Raw genomic sequence first — 12914 nt, 5'->3', positions numbered from 1 at the left:
GCTGTCTCTTTCCTTCTCAAATATAATGCGAGTGGACCAATATTTTGAAGCAAAATTTCCAGCTAGGGACCTCTGTTTTCTCAAATTTTTAAATGGTTCTGTGATTTTTTTTTTCTTAGGATTTCGTGATCTGGATCTCATTTTTGCCATGACTTAGAAGGTTAAATAAGACTTACTTTTATCCTTGTTTTGTAACTCTGGTTAAAATATCAGTTAAATTGAAGGGTTGACAAACTGACAACAGTTTTGTTTTTCATTTTGGCGTGTAAAGATATCAAAAATTTCTCAAGCTCGAACTTAAATATTTTGAAATACACGTCTTCGAAGTTTTCGACATGAGATGATTTAGGTGGAGGGAGGCCCTTGTTCCTGCAATTTTCAACAATGGCGACCACTGCAATTGGAAAATCAGAAATGTGAAGCTTATTTTTTAATTATTGCTAAAAATTGCCTTTATGTGAATATTTTTTTATGAGATATTCAATACGCTGTACCCTACAATGCCAAAAAATCTTGACTGATAATTAATGCTAGTGAAACCCTCATTTTGGTGCACCACCCGTTTATGTGCTTTTCTATTTACAGAGTAATTACCAGGAGTCCATTTTTTCAAATGGCCAATCTAGGACCCATATGAGATATCTTTCCAGAAAACTCATCTTTCCTCTTCTCTTTTCGTATCTCGGCATTATGTTGTTTTATTGTAGGTATGGAAAAGAAGCATGTCCTTAGGCTCAAAGCTGTTTCTAGATTTACGAGGAGATTGGTGCACTTGTCAATTACAGCTATAATTTGAAGTCCATAATAATATGTAGTGTCCATAAAAATCAAATTAACAACCACACTTTCACTGACCGACCCGCCAGTGTGACCAACTACACTACGCCTCTACCTCTACCTCTGGTAGCATTACAAATATAAAAATACTTGCTTGTCTAGTAAAATCTCAAAATTTGCTCCAGTTTTTCTAACATGGGTGCAATGTACATTATGAATCAGCTATAACGGACTGGATCCGTTTGTACTAACATCAAAGCAGGACACTCCAATCTAAGATCCGTGGTCTCAAAAGTCCAAAGAAAGTTGAGATGGCATCAGATACGAGGGGCATGATGACCGCCCATCTTGAATATCAACGGCTGCGGACACGGTTACCCTCTAAATGATAAATGCGTTGTAGAGGGCCCCGTTTAATTGAGGAGAAGGGAGAAGATGGTCACCGACGGGGATGATGAAAGTTGAGTCTTCTCATTTACTGTTTTTTTTTTTTATTAGACGGACAAATAAAATCTATTGCTCAACTTACTTGCATCACAAGAAATATCATTCCGACAATACAATGCGGAACCGCAAATCCGCAGCATTTAATAAAATAATAACTTCGAATATTTTAACAACGTAAAGTAAATCAATTTTGCTTCGTTCGGAAGATGAATGATAACTCAATAAATTAAGAGGTCACGCTCCTTACGCGGGGTGAATATCGGACGATTTTCCCGGCCGTTACCTGGTAGTCGTCTCTACTTTTGATTGAGAGAGGACAAAAGTTGTAATGCAAATTTATAAAATTGGACCTTTTGATTTTGATTGCTTCTGATTCTGATAAATTTAATATTGGATTCAGTTAGAATATCCAAAACCAGGGGTTGCAAAAGTTACCACGTCATTTTGAAAATTTTGTTCTTTTTGGGTCTTTTTGACAATTGGAACTCATATACACGGTTCCATTAATTGCCTCAAATATTAAGGCAGATTAAATTGGGGTTAATAAGTAAAACAATATTTATGTCCCATAGCCAAATAACCCCTTTAGTTGCATTTAATTCCATTAAATTGAATGGAGGAAGTATAGTTGGTCATGATGGGTCATTTGATTCTTGTGAGTGTTATTATAATGTATTTTATAAAAATAAGAAAATGGTACCCAACATGGATCTGCTCTAAACGTCACAAAGCCCTAGCTTCAGAGAGCATAAAGAAAAAGGGATGAGGGATTCTACTAAATCCAATTTTGTATGTATATATTTATATCTAATTTGATTTAACTATACTTTTTGAATTATTTAAATTCAAGAATTTGAACTACCCAACATATATATATATATATATATAGAGAGAGAGAGAGAGAGAGTTTTTTTTTTTTTTTTTTTGGGTTGGAGGGCGTGGGGGAGGGTGATATGATGGAGGTGAAAAGAAGGAAAAACCACACAATTCCAATGTCAGGAATATTAATGCTAATGGAAATTTAACGAAAGACCTGCTAACTTGCAACCCTACTGCATACCCACAAGTAAGAGGATTTTATATTGATATTATTTAATGCTTTAGAATGCTGATGAACCTTTTATATATTTTGTACTCCAACATATTTCAAGTTTCCCGAGACATAAGTTAAATTAAATTACGGTGAGGATCTGGCACTGTCTTTCAGACTTTTTATAAACTTGGTAAAATTTAAAAAGTCCGTCTGTTTAGTCCTCCATTTTTAAGTTTTAATTAAAATTTATTAGTTTATAAAAAAGATAATTATCATTATTTTATAAAAGAAAAGGAGTTTTCTTGGTGAAGCCAAACTAACATCTTCCATGTCACACTCTATACCACACATCATTAAGTACAATATATCTTATCCAGGTGTTGACTTTGATGACAAAGTAATATCTCAATTACTGTCTCCAATACTAACAAAGGACACCTGGATTAATCTTGGTTCATTTTGTTGGAAAAGTAAAGATTTGTGACACTGAAGTGTCGTTTTCTTAAGATAAAAGGGGCCATTTATTTCCCTTTTCCGATGATCTCAAATCTGTTGATTAATATATCACCGCCCATTAGATTTTATATGCAAGGTTTTAGATGCATACTTAAGATCTCAAATCCTCATTTTATATGATATTGAGATCTATGGACCTTACTTTAGATCAGACATATATGATTAAGAGTAAAAAAAAAAAATGCAATGATTTTGTCATTAAAACGGGCTTCCCTTAGATTGGGGAATTGGATCAAGCCATTCTTTTGGGAGAAGATGGATCAATAATTGGATGCCGGTGACGAATCGTGTGGGCATGATGCAGTAGGCCTGCCTAATTTCGGCTTGCCACCAAATCAAAAAGAAAAATACCACATTGCTGCTCGTCCGATTTTTTTAATTCAAAATAATGCAACGTCGACATCTACAATTCATTTCTTTAATTATTAAAATTTCCTTTTTACAAACCAATAACGCCAATAAAAGATGTTTGTTTTCTTTATTTGGCTTTTTATATATTTATGTAATTTTGTATATCTTATGCACCGACATTTTATCATCGCTTGAATTAAGCAACAAAAATATTGTCCCCACGTCGCCGGCATTTGTTTCATACAAAAAATGAAATTGTTTTTGTAGAATTGGCACAAAAGGTAGGCAGTCAATTTTCATTTCAAATCTACAACTTAACAATAACTCTTTGTAATGTAAAAAGGAACTAATGATCAGAAAATTAGAAACAATAAAAGAGAGAAAACAAGATCCATACGTAGAGAGAGAAAGTCAATGCCCTCAACAGCCCGGCCATTTTTCTTTTCTTACTCTTTCCTGATCGTTTTCATTTACGCGGATATGCATCACACCCACTCCGAAGAACCAATAAATGATGAAGTTGAATAACGAAATAAGGATAAACGACACAAACAAGAACAGGGGAAAAAGTGACGAATCAAACACGAGAACAAAGTAGAAAAACAAAACAAAAAACAAGAAAGGCAGAAAAGAAGACCGACCGAACGAAAGAGCAAACAGGGGAAGAGCGAGAGAGAAAGAGACGCGGGACAACACAAGGAAAAAGGATCTCTCCTTCTTTAACTTGCCCTAAGCATCTCTCTCTCTCTCTCTCTCTCTCTCTCTCTCTCCGTCTTTCAAGAATGATGGCTTCACCTTGCATATGGTTCTGCAACGCTAAGCCGTTACCCCCATTTCCTACTTCTTGATAACGCTCCCCAACTTCTCCTTCTTCCTCCTCTCGTGGGTAGCTTCTAATCTTCCTAACTAGGGGCGGGGCTAGGGTTTTCTGTAGTTCTTTTGCCTTGCATTTCCTTATTTGGTGGTGGTGGTGGTGGTGGGTGGTGATGGAGGCGTCAGGGGGGAACACCCCCGACAGCTTTCGGAGCTCCGGGGGGCTAGTTTCGAGGCGATATGGCGTCAACTTTTCCACGGCGAATTTCATTCAGGCACCCCTGTCGGCGCTGCTAGAATATTCAGGCATATTCCGAGGCCGATCGGGCCACCAGGAGGCCGAGCCCCTCGTCGCCAGTGGAGGCAGTGTGTCGGGGTTCCGGGAACAGACGGATGAGTCTGAGAACGGTGGCGGTGGCGCGGAGGTTTCGATCAGGATAATTGGGGCGGGGGAGCAGGAGCACGTCAGGGTTTCTGCTACCGTGGAGCCGGCTGGTATGGGGGTTGAGGGTGGGGAGCCGCGGAGGGCATCAGCCGAAGGACACGCTGTTGTGCAGGGCGAGGTGGTCTCCTCCTCGTCGCAGGTGGCAGTGGCGGGTGGATCGACGGGTGGGGGAGTGGAGGGCGACAATGCGAATGAGCCGCCAACGGGGACGTCAAACGGGCGGGACTCACCGTATCAGAGGTACGATATTCAGCAGCTTGCTCGGTGGTTAGAGCAGATTCTTCCCTTCACCCTTCTTCTGTTGGTAGTCTTCATTCGGCAGCATTTGCAAGGTGACAATCTTATGCTTTTCTTGCGCTTATTTTCCCTTTTCTCGTGCTCGGTTTGTTTTTCCTGTCTGTCGCCGATTTGCTTACGTATCCTCAAAGAAGATAATCTTGTATTGTTATGAACGAAATGGAGATGATACCAGAACAAGTCATTATAGAACGGTTGGTCTGATTTAATGACGTCCTAGTATTGTTTGAATATTTCTATTTTCTAAGAAATTCTACCCCGCGCTACTTCTGATGTATGTAGTTAAAGTATCATCATCTTGTGGCGATCCATATGTAACCTGACCTAATGTACCTCTGGGATAGGTCTAAGTCTAGCTGGCTTCGTGTGTCATTTTAGCCATCTTGTTTTGAACCATTTCCAATTTGGAGCCTAGTATACATGAATTTGTTTAAGGGCTTTTAGCATTATTTTCTGGTGGAACCATTTCTTGGAGCCTGAAAAAAGTAGATTTGGATCTTATTTAGCAATGGGACCCTCTTTTCATGAAATTTCTCAGAATTAGTGTTTGAGTTGTTTCGATTCTGCATTATCCTGGGAAATGTGATCTTTTGAGTAATAGCACAACTCGTCTTGCTGTCAGTAGTAAGGAATATGCTCTTGACAGACTCTTGTTTGTTACTGAAAATGATTTTTGTCATCAAAACCACGAACATTCTTAATGGTTCCATTGTGGATGAACCGTGACAAAGGGGCATACTTTCCTGCTTCTCAACGTAGATATGACTTTTCCTCTCTCAACATATATATGAATGTACTCTATATTGGCAGTATGCAGTGTTGAACCAGATTTTTTTCGTCACCTTAAATCTGTATTTGTGGTTCTTAATATGTTTGCCAAAGATATATTTGCTTTTAGTAAGCTTTAGTTCCCATTACATAATCTCTTTATTTCTATGTTTATGCATGTGTATGTGCATGAAGCTGTTATGTTTCTCCTTCTCCGGAAGGACTTGCAGGTTTCTTTGTCACATTTTGGATTGCTGCAGTTATGATAAAGTCAAATGATGTCCTACGTAAGCAGACAGCATTAAAGGTACTTTCCTTGCTCGCTTGGCTTTGATTTCTGGTAGACATCAATATGAGTTGATTGTAAATACTTATTGCTCGGAGTGGTTATTGTTTTATGGTTCGTACATAGTTTTCATTGTTAAGCTGGCATTGGAAAGTTATGTAGTAATAAAGAGAAAAGAGTATGAAAAACGCTGTGGATTTTCTGGCCGACATGTTAATGGATGAAAAGTTTATTGTCTAACTACAGCTTTGTCGTCTTATCTTATAGATCATCTCAGAGAAATAGAGCAATTTATTGGTTTTAATTTCTGAAGCATTTCATTTCTTGAACACCTTTCCTTTCATTTGCTTACAATGTGTGCTACTTTGCTTTAGTGAAAAAAGTTGCAGTAAGTTACTTCTACTGTCAAGTAAGTTTATCTGAATAACATGCTATCTTTCAAGATGGTTGATAAGAGTAAATTCTGTGTAGAACAGTGACCTGAAAGCTGTAAAATAATTGAAAAATGATGATATGGCCTTCCCTTTCCCTTTTGGAAGTTTGTATTTAGAAGTTGTAAATAACTGGAAATACTGTTAATTGTATTTTCATGCTTTGCTGCTCTAATTTGAATCTCAGTAATTCCTGTATTTTTTCTGCTCCAGGAAAGTAAAGACACACAAAACTTTGAATATTTAGAAATGGCATTTCATGCGCACTTAACAGATGTGCAGTCTACTTGATTTAGCAATATAATGGTGGCCTGGTTTGTTCATGTTATGAATTGTTGACATGGATAACATTATAGAGGTTTACAATTATGTTCCTTGCTTTATTTATATTAATAGTATCAAAAGCTCCTTTTAATATTTTTTTAGTGCTGTTAAACTCTTATGCTTTTCATTAGTCTTAAACTCTTAATTTATTTTTAGAGAGGCATTCAGTCATCACCTTGAAGTTGTTTCATCTAATGGTAAGTTCCTTTTTTTTTTCAGGGTGAGAGGAAAGTTTCTGTTATTGTTGGTATCACCTTGGTACTTCTTCTTCATGTATCTGGGTTTTACTGGTGGTATAAAAATGATGACCTCCTGTACCCACTTGTCATGCTTCCTCCAAAATCAATACCACCATTTTGGCATGCAATATTTATCATCGTGGTGAATGGTATGCATCAAATCTTAACTGTTAGTAGATTATGTTCCATCCTTTTTTAGCATGTGCTTGATAAAGAAACCATATGTTGCAAATTATTCACGCATAAAATTAACAGTTTTAAAAGTATTGTTGAGACTTTGTGTTGTGTCTACATGTTTAGGTTTTTACTTTTTACAAGGTTTCAAAATCAAGCGCTGAGATTGAACATGTGCTTGATAAACAAGCCATATGCTGCAAATTATTCGTGCATAAAACTAACAGTTTTAAATGTGTTGTTGAGACTCTTTGTGTGTGTGTGTGTGTCTACATGTTTAGGTTTTTACAAGGTTTCAAAATCAAGGGCTCAAATTTCCATATTTATTCATGCCTCCATAACTCATTATTGTTACCGTGAAATGGCTATACCTTAGGTGTCTATTGTTAGCTAATGGACAATGATGATCACATTTAGTGGTCTAAACTCTACACTATCTTGATTTCAAAAATAGCTGGGAATGTCCTATTAGTTTAGTTCTCATAGTTGATTTACTCATGCATAAGGTATACAGATACATCCTTATTTGTAACTGAGGCTAATTTTCTACCTCTATTTGGTTCTACCAAAAAACAATTTGAAACTGTCAATAAATGCATAATTATGGCTGACATGTTAGGGAACAGAGATATTTAAGCTGACATTATCAGTAGCTGGAGAAAGAAGAATTTGATCTTTGGCAATTTTGACATGCAAGGTGTGCACCATATACTTACACTTAGTTTATCCCTGCCAGGACCTTGGGATGCTTGGGTAATTGGGATGGAGTTCCACCTTTGGTTGCTTCCATTGGAAAATGATGTTAATATGTGAACAGAGTTGGCATGATTAGGGAATAAGCGGTTTTCAGTTTTCATTATTTCCTTTCTAGATATAAGCTGGAATCATGAGAAAGAATCTCAATATATGATTTTGTTGGTTTTTCTATGAAATTATTATTAGAGAATTTTACGCCTGGTTCTCTATCTTGATATCTTGCATGGTGTTGGTAATATATTGTTGTATTTATTTACATGTAGTTTATTTTTTTGTTCTACTTGATGAACTTTTCATGGCATACCAGGCACTATATTAAGCAGCACTTTTTTCTGTTGACAGATACCATGGTTCGCCAGGCAGCAATGGTATTCAAATGTATGATTCTGATTTACTATAAGAACAGCAGAGGACGCAATTATCGGAGACAGGTATATCACTATATCTATTATGGATCCAAGACTCACTAGCAAAAGCACATATCAGGTCATATATAGTAATACTGAAAACTTAATAGAAAAATCATTCGGTAGGTAAAAGTGGGACAAGGGACAAATCAATATGTTTTTGTCTATATTTAATAATTAAAGGTGTAAAAACTTAATTGATGGTCTTTTCCTAATGGAAAACATTGGTCTTAAATGTGACACTTGGTTTGTGGTGATGTAATGCTTCTACAGCAATCTTGAGGTTAATATTTTAGAGGATAAGTTTAAATATATTTTCTTCACTAAGTTCCTTTTAGTTTTTCTTTAATATTTAAACTCTCTAGGCATCCAAGTTCTTTCAGCAATGGTATCTCAAAAATTTGAGTTAATAAAATTTTTTATTTAGGATGGAACTTATTCAATTTCAGTTTCTTGAATCAGACTTCACACTGTTGAATTAAACTATGGGAATAAAATGCTGTGAAAAGCATAACCCAGAAATGATAAGAATTTGGTTTTGCTCCAATGTTCCTCACCTTATTAATGAGGCAATTTCTTTGAGAAAGCTGATCAACAATTGCTAATTGATTGGACTGTTAAAATTCAGTCATTACTGTAATTTTTGGATATGTATATGAGTGTGTGCAGATCAATTTGTTTCTATATGAAGGGAACTACTATGGTTTTGAATCTGATTTGCTATGGTGATACATATTCTTGTTAGTATGGTCCTAGCTATCCAACTGTTAGGTCTACATGTAGGGTTTAATATCGTTTACTTTACTACATCAGGAGGTTTAATTAAAAGTACATTGATCAATTTCTCTAAGATTTTGAAATCATTCCAATATTTGCAGCATTTTAGTCTCAGCTGATAATTTTGGAAAGTATTATTAAAAGTTCAGAAGATGCATCCAGTAATCTTACAATATTCTGTGACTATAATGTCAATTTGTTTGTAATTTTCTTGAAAAGTTCCTCTCTATATAGTTCAATTTTGTCCTCTCTATTTCTTGATGTTTGAGTGTGTTTAATGATCTTTCCTGATACAGCTTGCTTTTCCCCTTTTTTTTCTGTTCACAGACTTAAATATTTAAAAAGTTACAAATTAATGCAACAAATTGTAAGTTTCTTAAAGCTTTGCTTTCATATATATATATATATACACACACACACACACACACATACCTATCAAATTATCAATATATATACTTTCCTGTACCCCCATGCCCATATTTTCTAAAGTCACGGTGTTCGTACACACATCACCATGTATGTAATACATACGTATCAAAATTATCAATATATATATATATATATATATATATCTGTGTGTGTGTGTACTCTTCTATACCCCCGTGCCCATATTTTCTAAAATCACCGTCTTCGTACGCACATCACCATACCTGTACCTGAACCCTTTACTAGTACCGATGTAAGTTAGGCTAATAGATTTATTATTTCATAGTTTCTTTACTTTGTTGTCCATTATTAACCTTTTAGACATATGGTTAAGTGACTTATCTTTCTCCATTTTTTTGCATTTTCAGGGTCAAATGCTCACCTTAGTTGAGTATCTTTTGTTGTTGTACCGTGCATTGTTGCCTACTCCTGTTTGGTATAGATTCTTCTTGAACAAAGATTATGGGAGTCTCTTTTCATCCCTTACAACGGGGCTATACCTGACTTTTAAGCTAACATCAATTGTAGAAAAGGTAGAAGCTTCCCTTGACTACTGTTCATTTTCTCCATCAATTTTCTGTTACTTTGCATCCTTTGGTCTAGTTTTCCTTACCCCCCTTTGCTAGCAGCTTGAGAAAAGATCACAACCTCGTAAGACATGATTGATGAATTATTGGGTTCCTTCTTGTGTTGATGTTTCCCTCTCTAGGTCCAATCCTTTTTTGCTGCTTTGAAGGCGCTATCTCGTAAAGAGGTGCATTATGGGTCTTACGCTACCCCAGAGCAGGTTTGGATTCTTTTTTTTTTTGGGTTACAGAATCTTACTGTTGCTTCTATCTGGATTGCAAATTGATGGTCAAATGACTGCTAGTGACACATGAAGGAGTTGTAGGAGTTGTGCTGGCTGTTTGATTAACTGTTTCTGTCTACTTTTCCTTTTTTGGAAGATGATCCAGGACAATAGCTTTCTCAGATAAGGAAAGCATAAAATTAATGTCTTCTTAACGAGAAAAAAAGGTGAAAAAGAAAAGTAGATGAGAACTCATCTTCATAGAACTGTATTGCATATGTCGCTTGTCACATCGCAGTGACCCATTCAAGGATGTATCCTCCTTGTCCTATGACCAATAAACCACTCACCTGTGTTTTGCATGCTTTTCCATTTCTATGTGATTCCTTGTCGCATGTGTCACTGTTAAGCAGGAAATTCTGTAATGTTCTATTGGACGCTTGTCATGGTTGGGTTTCTGTTCAATTTAAACTGGCCTCAGGTCTTCTTACACTGTTAGATGGCATAAGCAACAGTGAGAAATCATGGTTAATTTCAATGTATCTGCTTTGTTTCAGGAAGGACAATTCTCATATGGTTGATCTTGGTTAATCTGCATATGTTTCTTGCTATTTGTATTAGTGGATTCATGTTATGATTGAAATGAAAATTTTAGTTATTAGAATCTCTGGTCACTGCTGCACACCTTTCAAAAGCTTACATTCCATGAGAAACAATTCGACTGCATGCATATTCTTCAGCAGGTTGCTGGATTTTTAACATCTTCCTTCATTCTACATGGCGACAAGATTTTCCAAAATTATGGTTTATGGTGAGCTTTAAAATGGGGGTGTGTATATATATATATATATATATATATATCCACAGGGGATTTGTTCTAGTTGTATTATCTCGTGTTTGTTTGTGTTGTTTCACTTGCATCCTGATGAGCAGCTTTGACACCTTGATTCATCTCCTGACATATGCCAATCTGAAGGTCAAATTACTACTATTGTTGGTACAATAGCTTGGCAAGGATGCCAGACTCAAGTGATCATACAATGCATGATATTTTCCAGATCATTCTGCTTTGTGAATCTGTTTTTGAAAAGTTTTAATCAACAACATTCTTGCTTATAAGAATAAGTACAGGTCAATGCAGCTGGTGATCTCTGTGCGATCTGTCAAGAGAAGATGCATGCTCCTATCCTACTACGTTGTAAGCACATCTTCTGTGAAGACTGCGTATCAGAATGGTGAGTTGAGTCTTTTGGTTCGTGTTATGCACACGCCTCATTGAACTTGCCCGGAAAGGCAACAATTTCAAATAAGAATTGACATCTTTTCTCCATGAGGTGCTTGTCTGAACGAATAGCAAGCAGGGAAATGAAGAGCACCTCTTCACACACCCGTTGTTGGCCCTGTTCCAAGGGAATGCTTTAGTGTGCCAGCCCATTTCTCCTGCATGAACTCCATTGTCTACGTGGTTGTAGCTTTAGCCCTTCCTATAATACTATCTACAGTTTCTCTTAGGGGTCGTTTGGCAGCACTGAACACCCTGTGAGTATTCCATTAATCTGTCCTCAAGATTGAGGCAACTTCATGGAACACTAGTTCTGCCCCGATTGATCAAATTCTGGATGTTTCTGGAAGTCTTGAATATATTCTCTGGGCATGTCTCTGTAGTTTTTTGTTGCTTTTGTGGATACTGACTTATGAAGGAAGAGCTTATCTCAAGTATTTGCATTTGTTGGTGTGCTATTGACCACGAAGCAAACGTGTCTTCAGGTTCGAGAGGGAAAGAACGTGTCCTCTATGCAGAGCACTTGTCAAACCAGCAGATCTCAGATCATTTGGAGATGGCTCCACGAGCTTGTTCTTTCAGCTTTTCTGACGATCTTTCTATGGCATGCAGAGGAGGTGTTTTTTTCCCTTCATTTTGCTGCCCGAAAATGGCGATTTTCTTTGCTAAGAGTTGTATCTGATCCAAAAATGCAACATCATCTGTTGTAAAGCGCCCCGGGTATTTATTACCAGAAATGGTGCAATGATCTGTTGCGAATTCGCCTCTCTTATGAGGTGCTTGGGTAAATAATAATAATAATCATATTACATTTGTTGTATTTTAACATCCAGCTGGTTGTGTGTGTGTGCATGCCCGTGCGTTTGTGTGCATGTGCGGTTTTGTCCATGCACCCTGAATACACCTATGAGGTTGTCGATATCTTCCGCAGACATGGGCGTCTGTCTCCCTTTGCTCAGTGTCGATTTTCTGAACGAGTTTGTTGGTAACTTTTTTGGCGGGATAGGTATTAAAGCGGTATGAACAAAATCGTTGACTTGATTTATTTTAACAAAGCAAGTAAAAAAAAAAAAAAAAAAGAGGACAAGGATCTCAATCAGTCGGCTCCCTTCAGAGAGGCCCGACGTTCATTAAATGTAGGCTAATACACGGTAATGCCGATCGTGTGAATGAATTTTCAATCCCCGCTTTTTTCTGTACTAGATCGAAAGAAGGTGATCTTGTGTCTTATGCCTTTGACGTTGAAAGGACACGGTTGACGTTGAAAGGACACGGTCACTTTCTGAGGCCCTTTCACCGTCGCAGATGAAGGGGCATATGCGATGAAAGGGCACAGCAAATAATCTTTTCTCAGTTTTGAGGGGAAAATTTTTCCCTTGTGGTTGCACATTTCATGGTTTTTGGTTCTCATCGGGAGCGCTTTCCCGCTAGCCGTCTCTGGTCCTATTTCAATGCAATCTGGCATTTCTTTGTCTACAACAGACGTGCACAGGCGCATACACGACTGCGACCATCCATCCACAGACAAAATCATACTTAAACATCTTACTAATGTCAACATTGCATTTTTCCAAC

The 12914-nt window shown here is 37.1% G+C and overlaps 1 protein-coding gene across 2 annotated transcripts; it reads left to right on the top strand.

The window, feature by feature from the left end:
• The first annotated feature begins 3755 nt into the window (after positions 1-3755).
• Positions 3756-12165, top strand: LOC116262280 (uncharacterized). 2 transcript variants are annotated; one of them, XM_031641497.2, is made up of 8 exons: positions 3756-4714; positions 5669-5754; positions 6708-6876; positions 8000-8088; positions 9636-9800; positions 9977-10054; positions 11189-11292; positions 11825-12165. In XM_031641497.2, the coding sequence occupies exons 1-8, from the start codon at positions 4111-4113 to the stop codon at positions 11928-11930; spliced, it is 1401 nt and encodes a 466-aa protein (XP_031497357.1). In that variant the 5' UTR covers positions 3756-4110; the 3' UTR covers positions 11931-12165. The 2 variants fall into 2 exon arrangements, with proteins under 2 accessions (XP_031497357.1, XP_031497358.1); XM_031641498.2 differs by having other exon boundaries at positions 3759-4714; positions 5678-5754.
• Positions 12166-12914: the final 749 nt, after the last annotated feature.

Source organism: Nymphaea colorata, chromosome 10, assembly GCF_008831285.2.
Source record: "Nymphaea colorata isolate Beijing-Zhang1983 chromosome 10, ASM883128v2, whole genome shotgun sequence".
In the NCBI taxonomy this organism is placed as follows: domain Eukaryota; kingdom Viridiplantae; phylum Streptophyta; class Magnoliopsida; order Nymphaeales; family Nymphaeaceae; genus Nymphaea; species Nymphaea colorata.
Note: the sequence above shows the minus strand (reverse complement) of the source record. Positions and strands in the feature narration are given on the sequence as shown.